The sequence below is a fragment of the Urocampus carinirostris genome, chromosome 1 (assembly GCF_059441175.1).
Source record: "Urocampus carinirostris isolate Australia breed hairy pipefish chromosome 1, RoL_Ucar_1.0, whole genome shotgun sequence".
Lineage (NCBI taxonomy): Eukaryota > Metazoa > Chordata > Actinopteri > Syngnathiformes > Syngnathidae > Urocampus > Urocampus carinirostris.
The window spans coordinates 57557878-57580038 of record NC_142349.1 but is presented as its reverse complement, the minus strand read 5'-3'; the positions used below and the strand labels follow the sequence as shown (position 1 = coordinate 57580038).

The following is a 22161-nucleotide window of genomic DNA, read 5'->3' as shown; positions in this document are numbered from 1 at the left end:
GTCCGGAGATAATGCTGTGAAGCGGATGCGATGGATTGTCCATGATTGATTTACCCCTGCTGCATCATACAGGTGCCCTTCCACATCCCTTAGAACGCGTCTAAACATCCCACTACCCTTTTACAACGCCTCTCCACTCATTCCTATCACCAACAAGGGCTTTATCTTTCACTATTTTAGAACTCTTTGCTGCAGTGCACTCATAACACCATCCATCCACGTCAATCGCGGCCTTCCCCTTGGTCTCCTTCCATTGACTTCTGCTCTGTAGATCCTCTTCAACATTCGCTCCTCATCCATCCTCTCCATGTGTCCAAACCAACCGAGTACTCTCTTATTAACACGCTTGCTCAATTCCACTACTACTCCAGTTCTGTCTCTTACAATTTTATTTCTCAATAATTCTACTACGAAAATACAACAAAAATACCACTGCGGAAATACTACAAAAATAAAACAACAGTAATACTGTACTACAAAAATACTTCAAAAATCTGACTGCAGAAATACTACGAAACTACAACTACAGTGGTACTACATTAAGAAAATATCACCTGAGGTGCTTAAAACAGGGACTGAATATATTATTTTGCTTTGCTTATCGTTTCAAAACCAATTTGATCTCATTAATTAATTAAAGAAAGTACATATCTGCATGTATATTTATGTATAATTCTTCATAAATGAACATATGGAATAGGCCATCAGGAAATGTTTCAACCCAAAAATGGCCCCCGAGTCCAAATTGTTTTCCATACAGGACTAGAATGTTTTTTGCAACGTGAATTGTCAAACAGAAGAACCCGAATCGTATCCCACTGCGTCGAGTTCACACGTCATGTGTAGAAAAATCATAAGAATCTGCCAAAAAGATCTTCCTGTTCTTGTGTGGCCGCTCACCCACGTCCTCCCTCCCACTCAACGCCTGTCGCCGCTCATCTCCATATTCCCGATCCACAGTGTCGGGCACGTTACTTTAAAAAGGTCAGTAGTTATAGTTACACGCTACCTCTTCCAAAAAGTAACTGAGTTACAAACTGCATTACTCTATATTGAAAGTAACTAGTTACCAGGGAAGCTAACTATTTCCGTGACTTTAAAAAGAAGTTGCAGCGTGTGAAAAGATTTGAGATTTTCTGGGCAAATACAAAACACCGCGTTTACTTATAGAGATGGAAATTCGGACTATTTTTAGAGAAGCGACTTTCGGGCTCAGTTCTTTCGGTTCCCAAACGGCTCTTTGGGTTGTTTTAATCCCTACATTACCAATTATTACGTAACAGTATGCACAGAACTTTTTGATATAAATAGAAAAAGACAAAAATTGGATAAGAGAAACAAAAGGGCAAATACAATGACAATGACAAGAGGAAAAAGAAAAACACAGAAAAACACAGAAAATATAATTAAACTAGAAAACTACAAAAAAATATATAAAATACAAAAAAATATATATTTTTAGGCTCAACAAATTTAGAGTCAACAGCACAGAATACCCAAAAATGCATATTGACCAATCACAAGAGAAAAAGGCATCTCAGGGGGAACCAGCTGTTGATTGGTGGTGAGCCGGATCCCCTTCCTTTACTTCCAAGAGCCAGCTCATAGAGACTTTTCATCCGCAAAGGACACGGATCAGGTGCTGTCAAATATTACAGCCATTATTTTCCTTACCTTTTGGCACTTTGGCCAATACTATACAGACGCTCCCCTACTTACGCCCATTCGACTTACGAAAAACGGTAGATACAAACATTTTTTTCAGGATGTCGAAAAATATCCGGACATCGCTGTAAGTTAGATTTCGTATTGCGTGCACCTTTTTCCGAGTACATGACTGTAGTGTAGTGCTTTTTTCCACCGTTACCGGCGTGTGGAGCTGTGAGGTCTCCCAGCCTCCACCCCGAAGAAGAAATCCGGCTTCCTCTTCCTAATTCGTGTGCAAACATTCTATACTGTATCTCCATCGCACTAAGAACTTTGACATTTTTATAGTTATAATCTTGTGCATCCATTCAATATAGTTGGTGTAAAGTGTAAAGAAGAGGTGAGCCGTTTCTTTTGAAATGAAAGTGGAACAAGAAAGATTGATGGGGTTGAGAAAATGGTCAGAATGCTTTTTAGGGCCACTTTTTACCACAGAGGAAGCCATCTTGAAGCGCAACTTCCAAAAGTAAGTCAAACTTAACTTTATTTATCTTTATAGAGCATATTATTTTATGAAATGTTTAATTTTTAGTACAAAACAATACAGATTACAAGCTTTAAACATACTTATATAAACCTTAAACATACAAAATATAGAACCGAAGCAACATACGAACAATTTAACTTACGTTCGGAACCTATCTCTTTCGTAAGTAGGGCAGTGTCTGTAATCGTAATCTAACTGTATGCTTGGTGACATGGTCCGAAAAGACGTGACGTAAACAACTCTGAGGAGACTGGAAAAGCGTGTGCAGGAGCACGACGCTGTTGGCGATCTGCAGCAGCATCAATGCGCCGCTTTTGACCGTCAGTAACGGTAACGGCGATGTAAAGCGGAAAAAAATAGTTAGATAACCCAGATACTGAAAAAACAACGTAACTTACCGATACTTCATGCCGGTGAGCTTGGCGGTAGACTCTTTGAGGTTGTGGTGGTATCGATGCGTGAAGGAGCCAAGGCTTCGGGCGATGAGGGCCACGGTGCGGAATCGGGCCCTGGCCTGGCTGGTTGGGTTGGGGCTCGTGGCGTTTTGTTTGCTGTGCTCGCCGTTTCGGGGAGCCTTCAGACCGTGGTCCGTGCACGCAAATGATACCTGCATGGCTGCGAGCCGTTCTCACCCAGAGAACTCCGTTCTCACCCCGAGGTCGCCGTTCTTGCCCCAAGAGAGCTGATTCTTTTGCCAAGGAGGTGAAGGTCCGGCCTTAAGGTCAGGCAGTTTCATAAGGAGGCCACAAGCGTGGGATGAAGAAGCATCAGTCTCTTTTTCTTTTCAAAAGGAAGGGAGGCAAATCAAGCCCCCGCCTCACCCATGATTGCCTTTTTGATTCAAGAGGGACTCCGTCTGAAAATGAGGAAAAAATGGACAAGAGTGAGATTATTTTTACATTGCTGTTCTTCCTTTCCTTTCCTAAAAAAAAAACAGAATAGAAATATATTTTTTAAAAAGTAAATTCGCAAGAGAAACAAAAACATCCCCAAAAGTGATATTTTTCAAAGTGGGGGTAGATTAAAAAACAGAATTAAAAACCATGAAACAAACCGAAACCAAAACAACACCCAAAACAGCTCCCGTTAAAAGAAATTATGAAAAACGTAACCAAAAATAAGAAAAATGTCTTTGAAACATTTGAAAAAAAACAACATTTTTTTAAATCCAATAAAACATAACAGAGAATAATGATAAACAACAAACCCAATTTAAAAAAGCACTGAATTGTTTTCTCCAAAAAGCAGAACTGAAAAACAAGAGAAAATGTTCAAGAAAATTAAAAGAATCCCCATTAACTGATTTTTAAAAGACAAATATACATATTTAATAAAAGCAATAATAATAATAATAAATATAATATAAATAATAATAAAAAGAAATAATAATGAAAACAAATCAGAATGTTTTTTTCTGTCCAAAAAGGTAAAAATTCTCTCAAAAAACTGAAAAATAAATGTCTTATAAAAGATTCATAAAAAAAGATATTTTTAAAAAATCTGAATATTAAAAAATGAAACAGTGAAAAAACCCGAAAAAACATATTCTCACAAAAAGAGCAAAAAATAATACAGCTTTAAAAAATTCTAAAAAAAATAATTAAAAAAAACTAAATAAAATCTGAATTTATTTTAGAAAAGTAAAAAAAAAATCCAGCTAAAAAATAACTAAATTAATTAATTTAATAATAATAATAATTAATATTTTATATATTTTTTTAAAAACCTAAAAGAAAATTTTATTTCAACAGAAAAAAATCCCGACCATTAAAAAAAAGCTAAAGTTATCAAGCCTATTCAAAATATTCCCCTAAAATACGTTTTTATCCAGGTTTTACGAGAAAAATAATTTAAAAAAAACAGAAAACAAGTAAATACTCAGAAGCATTTCAAAAAGAAAATAAACAAGACAAAAATATAACATTTCATAATCCCAAAAAAACGATCCCCCTCAAAAATGTAAAATGAAAGAAAACTCAATAAAACAAACAAAAAAATCATATGAACAACAGGACATTTTGGGGGGTCAAATTTTCAAGGGAATGCCATACGCGTCCCTAGTTTTGTGACTTTCTTTTTCGAGATTTTTATCGTTTACTACTTTCCGAAAAAAGGTTTATTCAAATCACTGCTGCAAGTTATTATGAACAGAATAAAGACAGCAGGCAAAAAGCAAGCAAAGTCCAAAATCCTCCAACCAAACTCTCCTCACATGCAGCAAGTCCTCACCGGTGGCTCTTCCTTGACGAATGCGGTCTGATGAGACCTGCCTGACAAGTCCTCCAGGCTTTTTATTTTAGCACGGGAGCAAAAATGGAGAGGGATGAAGCGCCGGAGCGCGACTGACTCGTGAAGATGTGCGGCGTTTGGTTCTGCGCGAAGAGAGGGAGTAGAAGAAGAGGTGGGGGCGGAGTTTACGGAACCTGAGAGTTGATGGACTCGGTTGAGGTGGCGTTTGAAAACATTTGCATGTGCCCGGAGGAACGCTTGACTTCACTAACGCCCCCCAGTGGGCAAAACACAACACCCCCTCATAATCCTGATGCCTGTTCCCCAGCTGTGAGGAGGGGGAGGAATAAGTAAAGCATGATGAAGAAAGCAATGCAAGAAGGCGTCTTGAGTTTTCTCCCCCGCCCCCCGCTGAGCCGGGAATGTGACAATGCAGGATTTCATGCTTGGGACGACGCTAGCACACCTCCGGGCCAAGCGCCGTTTATTTATATCGTGTTTGAACGCTTGTGTCTATAGATATTGGAGGATTTTATACATTTTACCATAAAGGATTTTTTACAAGTTACATTTATTGAATGCAATGAAGATTTTTCACGAAGAAGGCTTAAGTTCAATGACAGGTCACGCCGTTCCGAATGCGAATGTTTTGTTTAGTTCTGTAGATAACAGGACTCTGACTGAGAAGGCCAAGACGCAGAAGGCTAGGCACTGATTTGATCATCGCTCGGGGTCCAGACATCGAAGAGACGAGGTGAAATCACGTGGGGAGTCTCTGGCCCGCACATGGGAGGAGTCGGCACGCCCATGGGAGGAGTCAGCACGCCAGCTTGTGAAAAGACGTGGGCAGAAGAACTTCAGGAGAAAATCAAGGGACAATCGAGAGAGAGGCTCAACGAAGAGCGACACTAGTTTGGCTAATTCGGCTAATTTGATGGAATTCACTTAGTTTATCATTTAAGAAATTAAATCTGCCCCCGTGTGGAAATGCTGGTCTCTTGTTCATTTTTCCATAAAGAAACGAGCATGCATTGTTAGGCGAATGTATGTTGTGTTTGGTTAATGGAGTCAGATAACTAATTCGAACAATTTGGTAAACGATACATTTTTAATATATTGAATTCCTAAGAATTTAAATGCTTTTATTGTAATTTTACGCTCTGTAAACTCCCACTTTTTTTAGCGATGCCCAAATATGACATCAGGTATCTGCCGATAAGAAAAGAAGACCCACATATTTTTCACCTGACTTCACAATATAATATTCAATAAGCCAACACCACTTGTTTGAAATATTTGAAGCATTTATATTCCTCATGAGAACATATTTTGATTCTCTATGTCAGCGTCTCGATTACTGTAATGCACTACTCTCTGGTCTCCCGAAAGCTAGAATCAAGTCTCTTCAGCTGGTACAAAATGCCGCAGCGAGGCTTTTAACTAGGACAAAAAAGTACGATCACATAACACCGATTTTGGCTAACCTGCATTTGCTCCCAGTTAGCCTTAGATGTGATTTCAAGATTCTCTTAATATTATACAAAATCATACATGGACTTGCTCCCTCTTATCTTTCAGATCTGATTTCCCCCTATGTCCCGGTCCGAAGCCTACGATCTGAGAGCAAAGAAGTGTTCTGAAGTGTTCTGCTGGTTCGAGAGCGTTCTCCATCCGGGCACCGGTGCTGTGGAATGCTCTTCCCCCTGAGATCCGATCTGCAACCTCAGTGGAAATGTTTAAATCTAAGCTTAAACTCACTTCTACTCCATAGCATATGAATAACCTACTCTTCTCGTCGGGTGAAAAATAGTCTGTGTAATATAGTGTAATAATCTGTGAAGCCCTTTGAGACTCTTAGTGATTTAGGGCTATACAAATAAAAATGACTTGACTTGACTTAATAGCACAACTTCATTGTGTCTCCTCTCTACCTCTTTATCATGTACACAAGGCACCGGAGAGCTTGACCGTTATCACTCAATCAGCCGACACTATTTGTTAGATTTCAAGTTTTTATGTTCCTTGTTAATATATACATAGTTTGACTTTCTATAGAAGTAGTAGTTTCACTTGTTCGTGTCTCCTCTATACCTCTTCATATTGTTCGTGACACAACAGAGAGCTTGGTCATAACCATTCAATCTGCCGACACTATTTGTTAGAAAGATCCTCATTATAATGGGTTTTATTTTCTATAGAAGGAGTAGTGCAACTTGGTCGTGTCTCCTTTCTACCTCTTCAAAATGTGCGTGAGGCACCAGAGAGCTTAAACATCATTCAATCAGCCGACACTATTTATTAGATTTCAAGTTTTTATGTTCCTTGTTAATATATACATAGTTTGACTTTCTATAGAAGTAATAACTTCACTTGGTCATGTCTCCTCTATACCACTTCATATTGTGTGTGACACAACAGAGAGCTTGGTTATAACCATTTAATCCGTCGACACTATTTGTTAGAAAGATCCTCATTATAATGTGTTTTATTTTCTATAGACGGAGTAGTACAACTTGGTCCTGTCTCCTTTTTACCTCTTCAAAATGTGCGTGAGGCACCAGAGAGCTTAAACATCATTCAATTAGCCGACACTATATGTTAGATTAAAAGTATATATGTTTCTTGTTAATATATATTTTGACTTTCTTGAGAAGTAGTAGCTTCACTTGGTCCTGTCTCCTCTCTACCTCTTCATATTGTGGGCGGCACAACATAGAGCTTCGTCATAACCATTTACCGTATTTTCCGCACTATAAGGCGCACCTAAAAGTCTTAATTTTTTTCAAAAGCTGACCATGCGCCTTATAACACAGTGCGCCTTATATATGGCTCAATATTAAATTCGCAAGGTCTCGCAACTTACTCAACGGCCGCCGACTCGATTTTACCCCGAACTTGGAGTAGTCCGCGGTGTATGCTGGGATTTATATACCGGCGTTTCATTGGCTAACCAATGTGTCAATCATCATTTGAATCGATCACTATTGGCTGAAGTTATTCGGAGCCTCGGATTGGCTAGATGGCCAAAACAAACCCTCCAATCGGCCGAGTTTAGCAATGGCGTAGCAAGTCCGCGGTGTATGCTGGGATTTATATACCGGCGTTTGATTGGCTAACCAATGTGTCAATCATCATTTGAATTGATCACTATTGGCTGAAGTTATTCGGAGCCTCGGATTGGCTAGATGGCCAAAACAAACCCTCCAATCGGCCGAGTTTAGCAATGGCGTAGCAAGTCCGCGGTGTATGCTGGGATTTATATACCGGCGTTTCATTGGCTAACCAATGTGTCAATCATCATTTGAATCGATCACTATTGGCTGAAGTTATTCGGAGCCTCGGATTGGCTAGATGCCCAGAACAAACCCTTCAATCGGCCGAGTTTAGCAATGGCGTAGCAAGCTTGCTACAGTACGCCATAAAGAAACATGTTTCATTAGTCTGTATTTGTAAATATTCTACTCTCCTGGATTTACTTCACTCACGGTTGTAAGAAGACCATGATTGCGTATCATTATTGAACGTGAGAACTTAGGTGAGTTATGCGGCTTTATATTTTCCCGGTATCTTGTTTTAGAACGATCTTGATGTTGCTGTGATGAGTTGAGTGAATTAAACTCAATTCCAAGTGTTTATTGTCATATGCACAGTAAAGTTGTGAGCGAAAAAGAAAATAGAAACACAGAAATGTTTGGCATTTCTTGAATCCCAAGACTTCAACCTTCCGAATGATATTTGAAATGACGCATTCAAGTGACATCGTACGGAGACCGCATCCGCACGTGTCTACGACACGTATTTGCTTCTTTGCAAGCTTTGGGAATGTTAAGGGGGTAATCAGTTTGACTGAATCATCTGACTGTTTTGTCGACGTTCCCATTGTAGCGCCTTATAATCCGGTGCGCCTTATCTATGGAAGATATAGGACCAAAAACTATTTTTTGGGGGTGCGCCCTATAACCCGGTGCGCCCTATAGTGCGGAAAATACGGTAATTAATTTCTAAAGATTTGGCGCCGAGCTGTCCGAGGTTCCCGTCGGCATCAACGCCGCGCCTATCGGCATCAACGCCGCGCCTATCGGCATCAACGCCGCGCCTATCGGCATCAACGCCGCGCCTGTCGGCCAACCTTCCATACCCGTCTGTCAGTCAGACTCCCCTGCTCCCTGGTCCGACTCCCAAGCTTGTCTGTTTGACTCCCCGGCTCGTCACTCCGACTCGTCTGCCCGCCACTCCCACTCGCCCGTCTGACTTGGCCGACTCTCCTGCAACGCCGGATCTGTCTGAGGTTCCCGTCTGTTTGCCTGATTTGCCTGTCCGCCTGTCAAACTCGTCCGTCTGTCCACCTGCCCGCCTGCCATGCCTGATTGTTGACCTGTCTGCCTGCCTGATTCACCCATCCGCCTGTCTGATTCTTCTACCCGCGAGTCCAACTCATCTGCTCGCCACTCCGATTCGTCCACATACCAGCCTGGTTCGTTCGCAGGCCACTCCGATTCGTCCGCCTGCCGGCCGTGCCTCTCCCCATTCCTGCTTTTTCAGAGGTTGAAATGGGGCCACCCTCCTCGGGAGCATCAGCCCATTCTGGGGGGCGATGTATTTGTTTTTTGTTGAGACTTCAGGAGCCGTCCCTTGAGGGGGGGATTCTGTCACGTCTGGCGCGGTTGCCATGGCGCCCAGTTGGTCCCAGCCGGGTGGCGCTGGATTCTCGCGCGGTTGCCACGGCGCCCAATTGGCCCCGCCCACGGACACCTGCTGAGATGCATTGACCGATTGCTTCTTGGAGTACTTAAACGCGTTCCTTTGAGCTGTGCTATGCCTGAGTGTTGTTAAACTTTGTTAAACCTGTGAGAGTTTTGTGAACCTTCTGTGAGATTTCTGCAAGTTCTGTTTAACTCTGAGAAATGACTAGTCTGTAAATTTGCCTGCGTTTGATCCTGTTTTGTTTTTGGTCTGATCCGTTTGTTTTCTAATCCACTCCGCGACCATCGATCCCCGGATCGAGTGTGCGCACCCTCCTCCTCTTCCCCCAATAAATTGTGAGTACGTCTACGCGAATAAGTCCTTATTTCCTGTTTCCCGCTGCGCTCCGTTACAAAGGTCCCTGTTTTTAAGCACTTAATTGATATTATTTCATATTGTAGTAGTTTTGTAGTATCTTTTTATTGTATTTTTCAAGTATTATTTTGTTGTTGACATACAAATGGACAATGACAAATAGGCACCGAAAAACACATTTTTATGATCATGAGTATTTTCATGATATTTTTAACCATTTTGTTTGGAGGGCCAAATTCAAAAGCCTGCTGGGCTGCATGCGGCCCGCGTGCTGAGGCTTTTCTACACCATGTACTAATGTATCCATCTTAGAAAATCTTACTTGGTAAGATTGAGTGAAATCGTTTTCTTAGCCAAGACATGTGAGACGAAGAGTATTGGGACATTTGCACATAAAGAAGTGAAGAATATTTCATATAACGAACATGCCTATACAAATATGCACACAACTCAACAGCTAGGGCAGCTTAGAATGATCTCTAAAATAATAAAAGGCATTCATTTATCCGTTTCAAATTTTGCTAAAAGTTCCTTTTTTTAAATCAACTATTTCCATACCTTGTCCATGTTTTTCAGGTGGGATGTCCTTGGGCAAGACACTGAATCCCTAATGCCCCCAATAAGCAGGTAGGTCCCTTGCATGGCTGCTGTTGGTGTGTGAGTGTGTGTGTGTGTGTGAATGGGTAAGTGTGAAGCACATTGTAAAGCGCTTTGGGAGATCGTTAGTGACTTGAAAAGCGCTATATAAATGCGACCATATACCATGTAACCGTTTCACGTACATTTGTACTCATTTCATTGCAGATGTGCGAGTGTTTTGAGTCACAAGCTTGTTGTTGTTTACAAAACCGGAACGTTGTGTTTAGACATTTTGAAGCACGTATCGGAACATGACACCCACGCTTATTCTTGCCAAACGTCCCCCCTGGAGGTTTCTAGTAGCAACATCCTGCACATGTGAGTAAAAGAAATCCCATTGAGCGATGCATAGAAATCCGAGCTGATTTCGTATTCAAATCCTGTCGATTTTACGCAATTGAAAACGTTTTTCTTTTCGGTTTATATGTTTGTGGGGAAAATGAAGGTGAAGAAAGGCCTACTAATCTGGGCCTGTTTGACTCAAAGCAGGTGTGTCAAACTCGAAATTATTCTCGCATGGGTCGAGAGAGAGAGAGAAAGAGAGGGGGGAGGGGCAAAGAGAGATAGAGAGAGAGGGGAAAGAGAGATAGAGGGAGACAGAAAAAGAGAGAAACAAAGAAAGAAAGAAAGAGAGAGAGAGAGAGAGAGAGAGAGAGAGAGAAGGGGGGCAAAAAGAGAGAGAAGAAAAGAGGGAGAGAGGGGCAAAGGGAGAAAGAGATGGGGCAGAGAAAGAATGAAAAAAAGAAAGAGAAAGATGTACAGATAGAAAGAGACAGAAGAAACAGAAAGGGAGAAACAGATAGAAAGTGAAAGAAGGCGAAAAAAAACAGATAAAGATGGGGGGAGAGAGAGAGAAAGAAAAAGAAATAAAGAGATAGACAGAGCGAGAGAAACAGAGATAGAAAGTTAAAGAAGGGTATAAGAAACAGATAGAGAGGGAGAGTTGCCGGATACAACCGAATGTTGAAACTGTTGCTGATGCTGCTGTGAGCATGCGTCTGCCGCCTGGGGATTTCCCATCATGCAGTGGTAGTTGTGTAGTGAAAGGAAGTCCGTCTCTTTTTAGAGAACCGGCTTTTTCGGCTCAACTCATCAAAGATAGCCGGCTCTCAAACGGCTCACTTGCTTTGATGCATTATATTACGAATTATCATGTTGTATAAAGAAGTTAAGGAAAAAAGGAAGTATAAAAAAGGAAAATAAAAAAGGACAGGTTTGTGGTTATCCTTTTAATCATTATATTACCAACAATAATTTAATGCAGAAAATGAATTAATAATTTGAATAAGAAAATGTATTATTCTACTTAATTATATTTGCATGTATTTTTTCCTTCTACAGTGAACGTCCAAGATACTTCATTTTTGAACTTTTTTATAATAAACCTCATTCATGTCGAGCAACTCAGTATCTCACAACAAAATGTGCAACTGCGTGTGTGGGAATGAGACAGTAGACAGAGAGAGAGAGGAAGAGAGGAAGAGAGGGAGAGAGAGGAAGAGAGGGAGAGAGAGAAAGAGAGAAAGAGGGAAAGAGAGAAAGAGAGAAAGAGAGAAAGAGAGAAAGAGAGACGCGAATGTAAACAAAGTTCATGGGAACGAGGAAAATAATAAAAAGTGAAAACGAACGCACCCCTGACTTCAATACTGTACCCTGTAGTGTGGAACACAAATATGATTTGAAATACTATTGTAATCACGCAAAGTAATCCATATTTTTTCGTAGTTTGATGACAGCTTTTTTTCACTGTAACTGCAACAGGATACAATAACATATTTTGGGGGTATCCTGATAACGTAACGGCGTTACACGCGTTCCGTTACTCCCCAAGCCTGGGTCCGGACTACCCGCAAAAATCGCACACGAATAATAAACACCTCATTTCTTTTGAATGGAATTTTTCATATGTTACCTGTGGAGCATTTCAGAGCGTGGAAAAAGCTTCTCCCATAAACCCTGCTGGCTTGAGAGCTTTCTGGAGGACAGCTGGTGGGATTCTGGAGGGGTGAATATGGGTACAACCCCCTCCCCATTTCAGTGAGACAGCAGCAATCCAGCTCGAGCAACTCTGTAGGGGCCTTCCTGAAATACATCCAGTCGGCATGCATCATTCCTCTTCATGTTGACAGCACATTTTTTTGTGAGAGGGGCTATGGTGGTGCTGGGGGGAGGTACTGTATAGAGGGTTTCTTTGAGTGAGGTCACCGTTATTCTGAGTGAAGCTAGCAAGACAAAGCGAAAATCTGCCCGATGGTCCTGGGAGGTGTGAAAAGGTAAAAAAGAGAAAGAGAAGACGAAGAATGAGGTAGACAGAGTGAAAAAGAGAGGCAGAGAAAGAAAGCGACAGAGGGTAGAAGCAGAAAAGAGTGAGAGTGAGAGGGAAGGGGAACAGAGAGAGAGAGGGAGAGAAAGAAAAAGAAAGAAAGAAAAAGAAAGACCAGTGAGAAAAAGAAGAGGGCAGATAGAGAGGGAGAGAGAGAGAAAGGAGACAGAAAGAAAAACAACAGAGATAGACAAAAAAGACAGCGAAAGAGAGATGAACGAAAGAGATAGAAAAAAAAAACATCAACATAGAGAGAGAAACAGTAGATAGGGAGAAAGAAAGATATAAAGCGAGAAAGGAGAGACAGCGAGAGAGAGAGAGAGAGAGAAAGAAAAAGAAAGACGAGCGAGAAAAAGAGGAGGACAGATAGAGAGGGAGAAAGAGAAAAGAGACAGAAAGAAAAAAAGAGATAGACAAAAAAGAGAGCCAAAGAGAGATTAACAAAAGAGATAGAAAAAAGAGAACATCAAGATAGACAGAGGAACAGTAGATAGGGAAAAAGAAAGATATAAAGCGAGAAAGGAGAGACAGCGAGAGAGCGAGAGAAAGAAAAAGAAAGAAAAACTAGAGAAAAAGAGGATAGATAGAGAGGGAGAAAGAGAGAGAAAAGAGACAGAAAAACAAAAAACAAGGAGACAGACAAAAAAGAGCCAAAGAGAGATGAACAAAAGAGATAGAAAAAAAGAGAACATCAAGATAGAGAAACAGTAGCTAGGGAGAAAGAAAGATATAAAGCGAGAAAGGAGAGACAGCAAGAAAGAGGGAAAGAAAGAGAGAAAGACAGGGCAAGTAAAACCACGTGAAAAAAAGAAAGAAAAATGAAAGTACTGTAGATAAAGCTGACGGTACCTGAGCAGACAACGAAACGCCCTCACGTATTCAGTTCATAATAAACATAAACAATAGTAATGATTAGAATTAGTTTTATATTGATTCAATATTCGAATATTCATAAAGGTTTTAAAAAATATTATACATACTGTATTTGGGAAGAATCCAGTTCGAATTTAAATAGGCGCAATCAACGCAACTTTTTCACCTGTTTATACCAAAAACATGAATCGTTCGATGGTGGCTGGAACTCGTCTGCCCTCTAGTGGACCATGACGCGCCAGAATAAACTACCGTAAATCAAATACTGTAAATAATAGTATTTACATACATTTAAGAAACTGTTACGTTTACAAATTATTTTTTTACAGGATAAAGCGTTCTTAGACTCATGATAAAAAAGGCTAACTTTCAAATTTTATATATAGTTTCAAATGAGGGCTTAAAATAGGCTTAGGTTAGGGTTTCAAAATTGGGACAGGGTATAAGTTTTCACACAGTTCCTAAAGGTATCAAATCAGACATTTGACTTATGGTTGGGTTTTCAAAGTAAAGCCTTCATATGTGGTGAGGGTTTCAAAGTAAAGTTTTAAAAGAATGTCAATTTCAAAATTAAGGTTTTAAAAAAAAGCAAGGGTTTAAAAACGTTTGAATTTCATTTTTTGAAAGGTGCTTGCGTTCCAATTCTGCCTTTAAATTAGGATTGGGGTTTAAATGTGGCTCAAATCAGACATTTGACTTAAATTTAGGTTTTCAAAATGTATTTTATAGTTGGATTAGGGTTTCAAATTAAGGTTTTAAATGAAGGCAGTTTCCAATCGAAGGTTTCAAAATATGACGAGGCTTTAAACTCCTCTTGGGATTCATAAAATCAGCTGTGCTTTCACATTAAAGTTATGGCTTCAGACGGAAGTTTCCATTTAGAGTTGGGGTTTTAAAATATGGATAGGGTAAAAAATAATAAGTCTGAACAATACCTGAACGTTTGAAATCAGGCTTAATGTCGGATTTGAAATCCTGTCAATGGCTTCAAGTGACGGTTTACGATTAGGGTTATTGTTTAAAAAAAGGAAAAGCTATCAAATTACGGTTTTAAACCATTCTTATAAGTTTAAAACAATGCATTTGAACTGGGGTTAGGTTTTTAATGGAAGGGTTTTGCATTATATCAAAACCGCAGTTTGGTTTTAGCTTGAAAATAAATTATTTCACACGAAGTTTCTGGTGTCCAATGAGGGTTTAAAATTGGTGTGTTAAAAATGGTAAGGGCATCAAATTACAGTTTCAAGCAATTCTTAAACTGTTTCAAATTAGGTTTTTGAACGAAGGTTAAGTTTTGTAAGGGATCTACATTTAGATTAGGGCTTCAAAAAACGATTTAATAGCATGTTATAAGGTTCCCGAATCAAGGTTATGATAAAAGAGGGTTTTTAAACTGCTCATGGTTTTTCATTTAAAAATAATTATTTTCCATTAAGATATACCGTTAAATAAGGCTATTAAAATAGACGAGGGGCATACATTTAAGGTTTCAAACTATGCTTAAGGGGTTTCAATTTAGTTATTTGAACCATTTAGGTTTTTGAGTTTTTCCTTGCCCTCATGTAGGTTTTAGATCAGGGAATGGTGTAATAATAGTCTGTGGTTTGCAATAATCTGTGCATGACTTGACTATGGTTGAGAGCTAATGCGAGGTGTTGGTATCAGTACCAATAGTAAATACTTAACTCTTGAGTCCTCTGGTCTTGTAAATCAGTGTTCCAAGCACAACACACATTGTTACATAAAATTTGTTTTTTTGTATTACAAGTTTTTGTCTTTCAAAAACGCACAAGTTTCATCACAGATTTTTCTTCAAAGGGTAAAATAGAAAAGTCTCGTCACATCTTCAAGGAAAAACAGAACAACCATGGCTTATTCGCTGCAGTACCTCCACATTAGGGGGGGGGGGGGGGAGTCTGAAAAGAGGAACAGGAAAGAAAAGAAGTTGTAGTTGCCATGGAGACACTCTTGTGAGGATGGAGGGCTCAAAGATTGGCGCAGTCGCAAAGAAGGCACTTGACACGCAGCCAATGCTTAAGGTCCAAGATCCACTCTTAATACAATTCTCGAAAAATTAACAAAGTTGAATCCATAGCGAAATTTTGACTAGGAATGGGCATCAATTCTTTTGTATACTTGCCGGCCATTGTGGAATCTGCTAACCATAAGGTGAAGTGCAGTACTTGGCTGTCACCAGCTAAGGCGTTGTTGTGCAAGCCTTAACTAATATGCAACCCAGAAGAAGAACACAAAATTTTATTGACTTGTTTAAACAAAAAAAAAACAAAAAAAGAGTGCTATTTCTTAGCTCGCCAATTGGTACAATTTATTCCCCAATAGCATAATGATTGTATGTTAAACATGCTTACAATTTAAATGCCCATCCCTAGTCCTATATCAGGGGTCGGGAACCATTAAGACCCAAAGAACCATCATAGCAATATATTTGTTTTTTGAGAGAGAGCCATACCATGTATTTTAAGACAAAATTCAGCAAAAGCGCCATATCCACTCTCCAGACAATAGCTTTTTTTCAGAGCATATCATTTCACTGTGATCGTAGATGATTTGATAAAACCTATGAAATAATGCTAAGCCTGTGTCCCATTTCGACCAACATACCACTTTAAACTTGTCTCCCTCCCAGGTACAAAAGATCATTGAGGCTCATTTTTACCTTCATTTCTTTTTCTCATAAATAAGGGTTTCAAAACAAGGCGTAAGCATAGTTCTTTTTCAAAAAATGTCAAAAAAGCAAACAAAAAGTTCACGATGTATTTCTATTCAGCGCAGTGGGCATGTGTGAGAAGGGTGCTTGCGGAGATCCAGCAACCCCCTACCACTCACCAACTCAAATTGCTGAGTGTCTGGCTGGTGTTTTTGGGTGTTTGCAGTTTGTTCGGTGGTTGTTTTTTTTAATCCTAAAGGGTCTCAACAGTGAACATACATTATTCAATGAGTTTCCATATACAAGACACCTTACCGATTTATGGCCGAAACCGGGTCGATTGGTGTAACACCTAGACTGTAAACTGTAGTTGAGCATGTGACCTTTATATGCTGAACCGAACAGCTTGTCTTACCAGCATTGCTTCAGCTGTACACGCATGAAACTCGACCAGTCGCTTATCAAAATTGGAAGGCGACAGAGGAAATTTACACTGGTAGCATTTAGGCTCCCAGCCATGTGTACTCATAGGTTCCTGACCCCTTCCCTATATCATTTTTTTCTACAAATTTTTACAACACATATTTTGGCGCATCTTCCCAAAACAATTTAAAATGCGACAGAAATAACACTGACTCCACAATAGAGCACAAAAAGATTATACACATATAAGAAAAAAAACTCTTAGGTTTCACAATGAGACATTCCCAGAGGCACATTTTGAGAGTCTAAGTTACACAAAAAAGCTATCTTTAAAAAAAACTGGACAAACAATAACATTCAAGTACTTAGTCATGTAAACACGTTGGCTGATGATTAAGACAAATACCAAGTTTGGTTCATTTTCAAAGGTGGAATCTTTTCATTTGAAAATCCAGATTTGAAGTTCCTTATTTGTGTTTCTATTTATTTGATTGTTTAATCATTTGTCTGTTCATAACGTTGGACTGGGCGATCTCCTGATTCTAATTGAATTACATGAAAGGTAGAGGGGGAAAAATATGTAGTTTTAATTACATACAACTGTGTAACATGATCCCCCCCCAAAAAATGGAGGCCTAGTAAAAAATATTTTAAATATACCGGCAAAGCCTGCAAATAAACCAATTTTTAAAATTCATTTCTCATTAACCCAAAATTAAAAGCTAATGGGTGAAGGTGTGTTCAAAATAATAAAAAAATAAATAAAAAAAATAGTTGCTAGGAAAAAGTTCCAATACTTACATACATTTTCAATGTAATATTGTATTTAATATTTAGTGCCTCTTAGTGGTACAGAAAAAAAACCTTCATTCGTAAAAACAAACATTGATTTAAATAATAGGCAGAAATACATGAACTATTATACAGATGTTATTTTTTAAAATAAATTTCCATAAGTCAAAAAAATTGTACTTCTTTAACATAGCGGAATCCTAGTAATCGCTGCCATGTTTGTCAGGCATCTTGCTGCTTTTCGTTCACATTAGCTGATACAGTTATCCATCTGTCAAATATTACACACTGTACCTTAAACATAATTTTAAAATCTATGGGGAATAGTAAAAATATAAAACTACATATTTTGAAAATACAGACTGGCAATTATCCATTTTAAAAATTGTACATATTATTTTATTTACACATATTTTAATGGGTGTTTTGGTAGAAAAAACACACATTAAATATAAGCATCAATCAACAGCATTTTGATTATTCCTGATTTTCTTGAAAAGGTTCAACTTTTGAAAATGTATACATTTTCCTCAAAGGCTTAGTTTTAAACATCGACGATGTTTTTACAAGAACAAAAAAACTCAATACAAAGGTCACCAAAATGTTGCCCATGAGCACCGGATAGGCACCCTTAGATCCTAAGAACACCTGTGTAATTCATGGGCCAGTTCTCACCATTGATAAGTCATTGTGATTTTCTAGGAAATATGATTTCTACAGTAACTGGCACCAGATATCAATGAAATTATCTGTGTCTTTAAATTCATGATAAATTCTTCCAAAGTTATTTTCAAAAATTGGTCCATACTTTGGATATGTTATTTACTTAGTGCCCTTTTATAAAGGCAGAAGTTTAAGTGATTGATTGAGCCCATTTCAACACTACTTTTAATAATTACAACATAGTAATGACAATATAGTTATAACATAGTAATGGCATAATACGTTGCCATTTTAGAAAATGATGACCCCCCCTGCCATAATTCAACAGTGTTAAAGTAAAAAAAGCATGATTTCCGAAGAACAAATAACTGATTGTGTGTGTATTTTAGGTTCTTCTTTTAAAGAAGGACACAAGAACAACAACGTTCACCCCCAGCAGGAACTGCGGAATAATTCATCTGCCGGACAATTTCCGCAAAGAGCTCGTCCACGGATCTCTTGTTCTTGGCTGACGTCTCTATGAAGGGGCAGCTCCAGTCCCGGGCCAGAACCTCGCCCTCCCCGGCTGACACCTCCCTCTCCGCTTCTAGGTCTACTTTGTTCCCCACCAGGATCATGGGCACCTTCTGGTAGCGCTTGACTCGGATGATCTGGTCCCTCATTGGCCGGATGTCCTGGAAGTAGGGCTGCAGCGGTTAGTCCACGTTGTCGTCAAAAAACAAATAATACAAATAATCTGTTGTCGTTTTTCCAACTTTCCAAGTGAGGGATCTTATATAAAATCTCTGCTGAGAGTCTCTGCTATTCTGCAACAGCGTCTACGTATCGGAACCGTAACATACAGAAACGGTGGCGTCAACATCAACTACGCGTACCAAAACTTTCAAAGTTTGCAGGTAATTTAGCCTGGATATGGCAAATTTAAAAGACTGATTTCAAATGATATGCAGGGTATATCATAGCAGTAGCTTAGTGAAGTGCGAACATTTAAGGAGCACATTGGACAGTTGAACGAAACGGAGTCAGGCTCGCCTAGTATGTAATGTTTAAGCCAATAGAGTTTTGATGATTCAAGAAGATGTCTGGCTCTGCAACTGTGGTTTGAAGTGACGAAGCAGCAAGTGCAGGTTACAAAGCCGTGGGTTAGTTTTTGCAGCGCCTTGCTTTATTCGAAGAAAACAAAGAAAACAGTATGGTGTAAAAAATGTTTTTGTTAAGCAACAGTAACTTTAATTTTAAGTTCACAATAAGTGCTTACGTATGATCAAAAGTTGTGTGCTGTTACTTCCCCGGCAGCCCTGCAACCCTATTTTTGCACCTCCGCACTACAACACCTTTGTTTAGGCAACTCCCTCATAATAAACTTACATTTTACTCTGTAATAATTTATCTTAGTATTATATTTTTTCTGTTTAATTACTATTTGAATTAGTTTTTAGTGATCAGGGAGATGTTTTATAGCTATTTTGGGGTTCACTTCAGGATGTCAGAACAAGCCAATCAGTTTTTAATAATTCCGGAAAAATGTGTCCGTAACACGTAATACGAACATGACCCTTGAAGGAATTAAGCTTGTATAAGGAAAGAGTGACAGAGATCGCATAGCTGTCAATGTGTTCCCTGTGTTTTATAAAATAGCCTTCTCGTCTTTCCCATTTCGGCACTAAACCAAATTGTCTCGGTCACTGGTAGCAGAAGACGTCATTGTAGATCGGTAACATTGTCGCAGTATTCTACATAGTCTGTCTTTGAGTATACAAGTGTTTATTATCGCTTTATTCGCAATCACTAATAAGGAGAGCAATTGGTGGAGCTATACATCAAAGATTGAGAGACTATTGATGATACTTAAGTACATACTGTACACTTAAATTTAAAGTTACTGTAACTTTAAATGTGCGTACACATACCACATTTTCACAGTGCAATTTATTTAGTTTTTTGCCTGAAGTAGTTTGCATGCGGAAATTGGAAGATCTGATGCCGGCAGTGAGTGGTCTCTAGTGGTAGCCTCTGGGACTGCTCGTGAACTGGATTTTCCTTTTGTTCCAGATAAAACACTTATACTGGAATTATCAAGTTTAGAGGTGCCACTGTACTTTTGTAACAGACTTTGAGACTGAATTGACTCAACAAAAACGTACAAAAAATTGTTTTGTTGAAATAATTATCATCCCATTATTCTGGCAACCAGTTCAGGGTGTCCCCTGCCCACTGCCCAGAGATGGCTGGGATGGGCTCCAGCACCCCCGCAACGCTACTGAGAAGAAGCGGTGCAGATAATGGATGAATGGATATTCAACTCATCGTTTCTCTAGTCGGTAACAAGTGAACTTATGAAATAGTCTTAAGTTGCAGCCTTACCTGAAAGCTCTGCTGGTTGACCAAACTGTAGACCAGGATGAAGCCCTGGCCGTTTTTAATGTAGAGATCCCGCATGGAGGCGAACTGTTCGGTCCCGGCCGTGTCCAAGATCTCCAGAACAGACGGGGACGAGTCCACCTCAATTTCCTTCCGGTAGAAGTCCTCAATTGTAGGGTCATACTTCTCGATGAAGGAACCCGTCACGAATTGGACCGTGAGGGCGGATTTGCCCACGCCACCCGAACCCAGAACCACCACTTTGTATTCCCGCATTTTTGAAGATAAAATAAAAAAAAAAAGAGAGGAAAGAACGAGGCACCTTTTTTTTTTGTTGTTGTTGTCCTCCCGGCGACGAAGCCTCGAAGGCAGGGTGACAGACACACAAAGCGGCCCCGGGGGGCGGTGGCCGCTCCCTGGACGGCAGTGTCAACCGAAGCGCATTTTCAGCGGCGAGGGGAACGCCAAAGAGCCGTTATTGCGGTACTAGCTTGTTTCCTGCCCGCATCATCACTTGTGTCGACGGCCATGGCTTCACTTCCGGTTTCTCTGCGGTGACATCATTAAAGGGGCGTGGCTGGGGTTCAATGCCTGGGCATGTCCACATAAGTTGATGAGGACCCGCGAAAACGAAATGGGCTAAATATATAATATTAAACATTTAATTCCTTACATGATTCATCAGCATTTATGTGAAAACCCCAATACAACACTCTATTTTAAATAATAATAGCCGTATTACATAATTGCTTGTTAATTAGTAAAAGGATTTTAGCTCCAAAAGCCGTTTTTATGTATTGAATTTGGTACTCTTGGGCTTCCATACTTAAAAACGAACTTTGAATAAAATAAAACAAAACAAAAACACACAAGATTAAATGCTAATATTATGTATTTTTCTTCATCAATTTGCTGTATTACAGGACAGTTGCAGGGGAGGGGGCAGGTGGTCTTATTAAGTTCACATTTTCTTGGGTCATACAGGGGTTGCAGTTTAAAGTTGCTTAGTATAAAAAAGTTTAAATGAATTAAAACTTCACAGCTGAGTGAAAAAAATATATTATACTTAAAAACTCAGTAATTATTTTTTTTGCAGAATATTACATTATTATTAGTGGTACTGTATAACAAACAAAGGGAGTCCCAAAACCTCTATTTTTTCCTGCTCATTTCTTCTTACTTCTTTTTTGTTGTTTTTTCTTTCTGAGTTAAAGAGCAGTAAATAATAACAATAATAATAATCAAACAATAATTAATAATAATTTAATTAAAAAAAATTAAATTGGCATATTTTCTGTTCATTTTTTTGTTTAATCTAATATAAATCACAATATTATAGTTTTTTATTTTTCATTTTATTCTATTAGTTTGCATTTTGGGTAAATTAAGTTGGATAAAACCCGAAATCACAAGTAAAAGACTCACACATTATACGAATAATAATAAAGTCAAATGAGCTTATTTCATGCAATAGTTGTTTTTATCAATAAAAAGGACTTTTTGAAAGAAAAAAAAACAAATGATCATATGTTGTTTTATTATTATTTTGCAGATTTACCATATTGCATTTATAGTGAAGGGAGTTGAATACAAAAACATTTGAAGCAAAGATAAATGTGTTATTGTATGTATTTTTTCGGATTTTACTGTATCAGCTTGAATTTGTGGTTATATAAGATAAAAAAAAAGACGTAATATTTGAAGTACTTGGAAAAAAAAATATCTCAAAAAAGAAAATGTTGCATTCGATATCATTATACGAATTGACAATTTATCCAAACCTTCTGTATCCTATTCAAATTTGTATTTTTCAAATTTTACTTTTGATATCAATCTATTTTGATTTATTTTCCGTCATTTTATTCAAAATAAAATGTACATTTTTCGACAAAGCAAAACAAACTTTTTGAAATCAAAATGCGCTTTGTTAAAAAATAT

General features: G+C 38.8%; 2 protein-coding genes across 4 annotated transcripts in view; both read right to left on the bottom strand.

The window, feature by feature from the left end:
- The window catches only part of kcnab1b (potassium voltage-gated channel subfamily A regulatory beta subunit 1b), a 57343-nt gene extending 43818 nt beyond the window's left edge, over positions 1 to 13525 (bottom strand). The window contains exons 1-3 of one of the 3 annotated variants that reach the window (XM_088346564.1): positions 13424 to 13525; positions 12033 to 12202; positions 2593 to 3050 (exon numbers count right to left, since the gene is read on the bottom strand). In XM_088346564.1, the coding sequence (XP_088202690.1) occupies positions 2593 to 2807 (215 nt within the window). In that variant the 5' untranslated portion in view covers positions 2808 to 3050; positions 12033 to 12202; positions 13424 to 13525. Of the gene's footprint in view, positions 1 to 2592; positions 3051 to 4406; positions 4567 to 12032; positions 12203 to 13423 lie in introns of those variants that run through there. The other 2 variants (XM_088346562.1, XM_088346563.1) reach the window with 2 other exon arrangements.
- A 1620-nt stretch (positions 13526 to 15145) lies between these two features.
- Positions 15146 to 20779, bottom strand: LOC148376353 (ras-related protein Rap-2b-like). The gene is made up of 2 exons (XM_088346561.1): positions 20227 to 20779; positions 15146 to 18536 (listed from the first exon to the last, which is right to left on the bottom strand). Exons 1-2 carry the CDS (start codon positions 20497 to 20499, stop codon positions 18261 to 18263), a joined length of 549 nt encoding a protein of 182 aa, XP_088202687.1. The 5' UTR covers positions 20500 to 20779; the 3' UTR covers positions 15146 to 18260.
- Positions 20780 to 22161: the final 1382 nt, after the last annotated feature.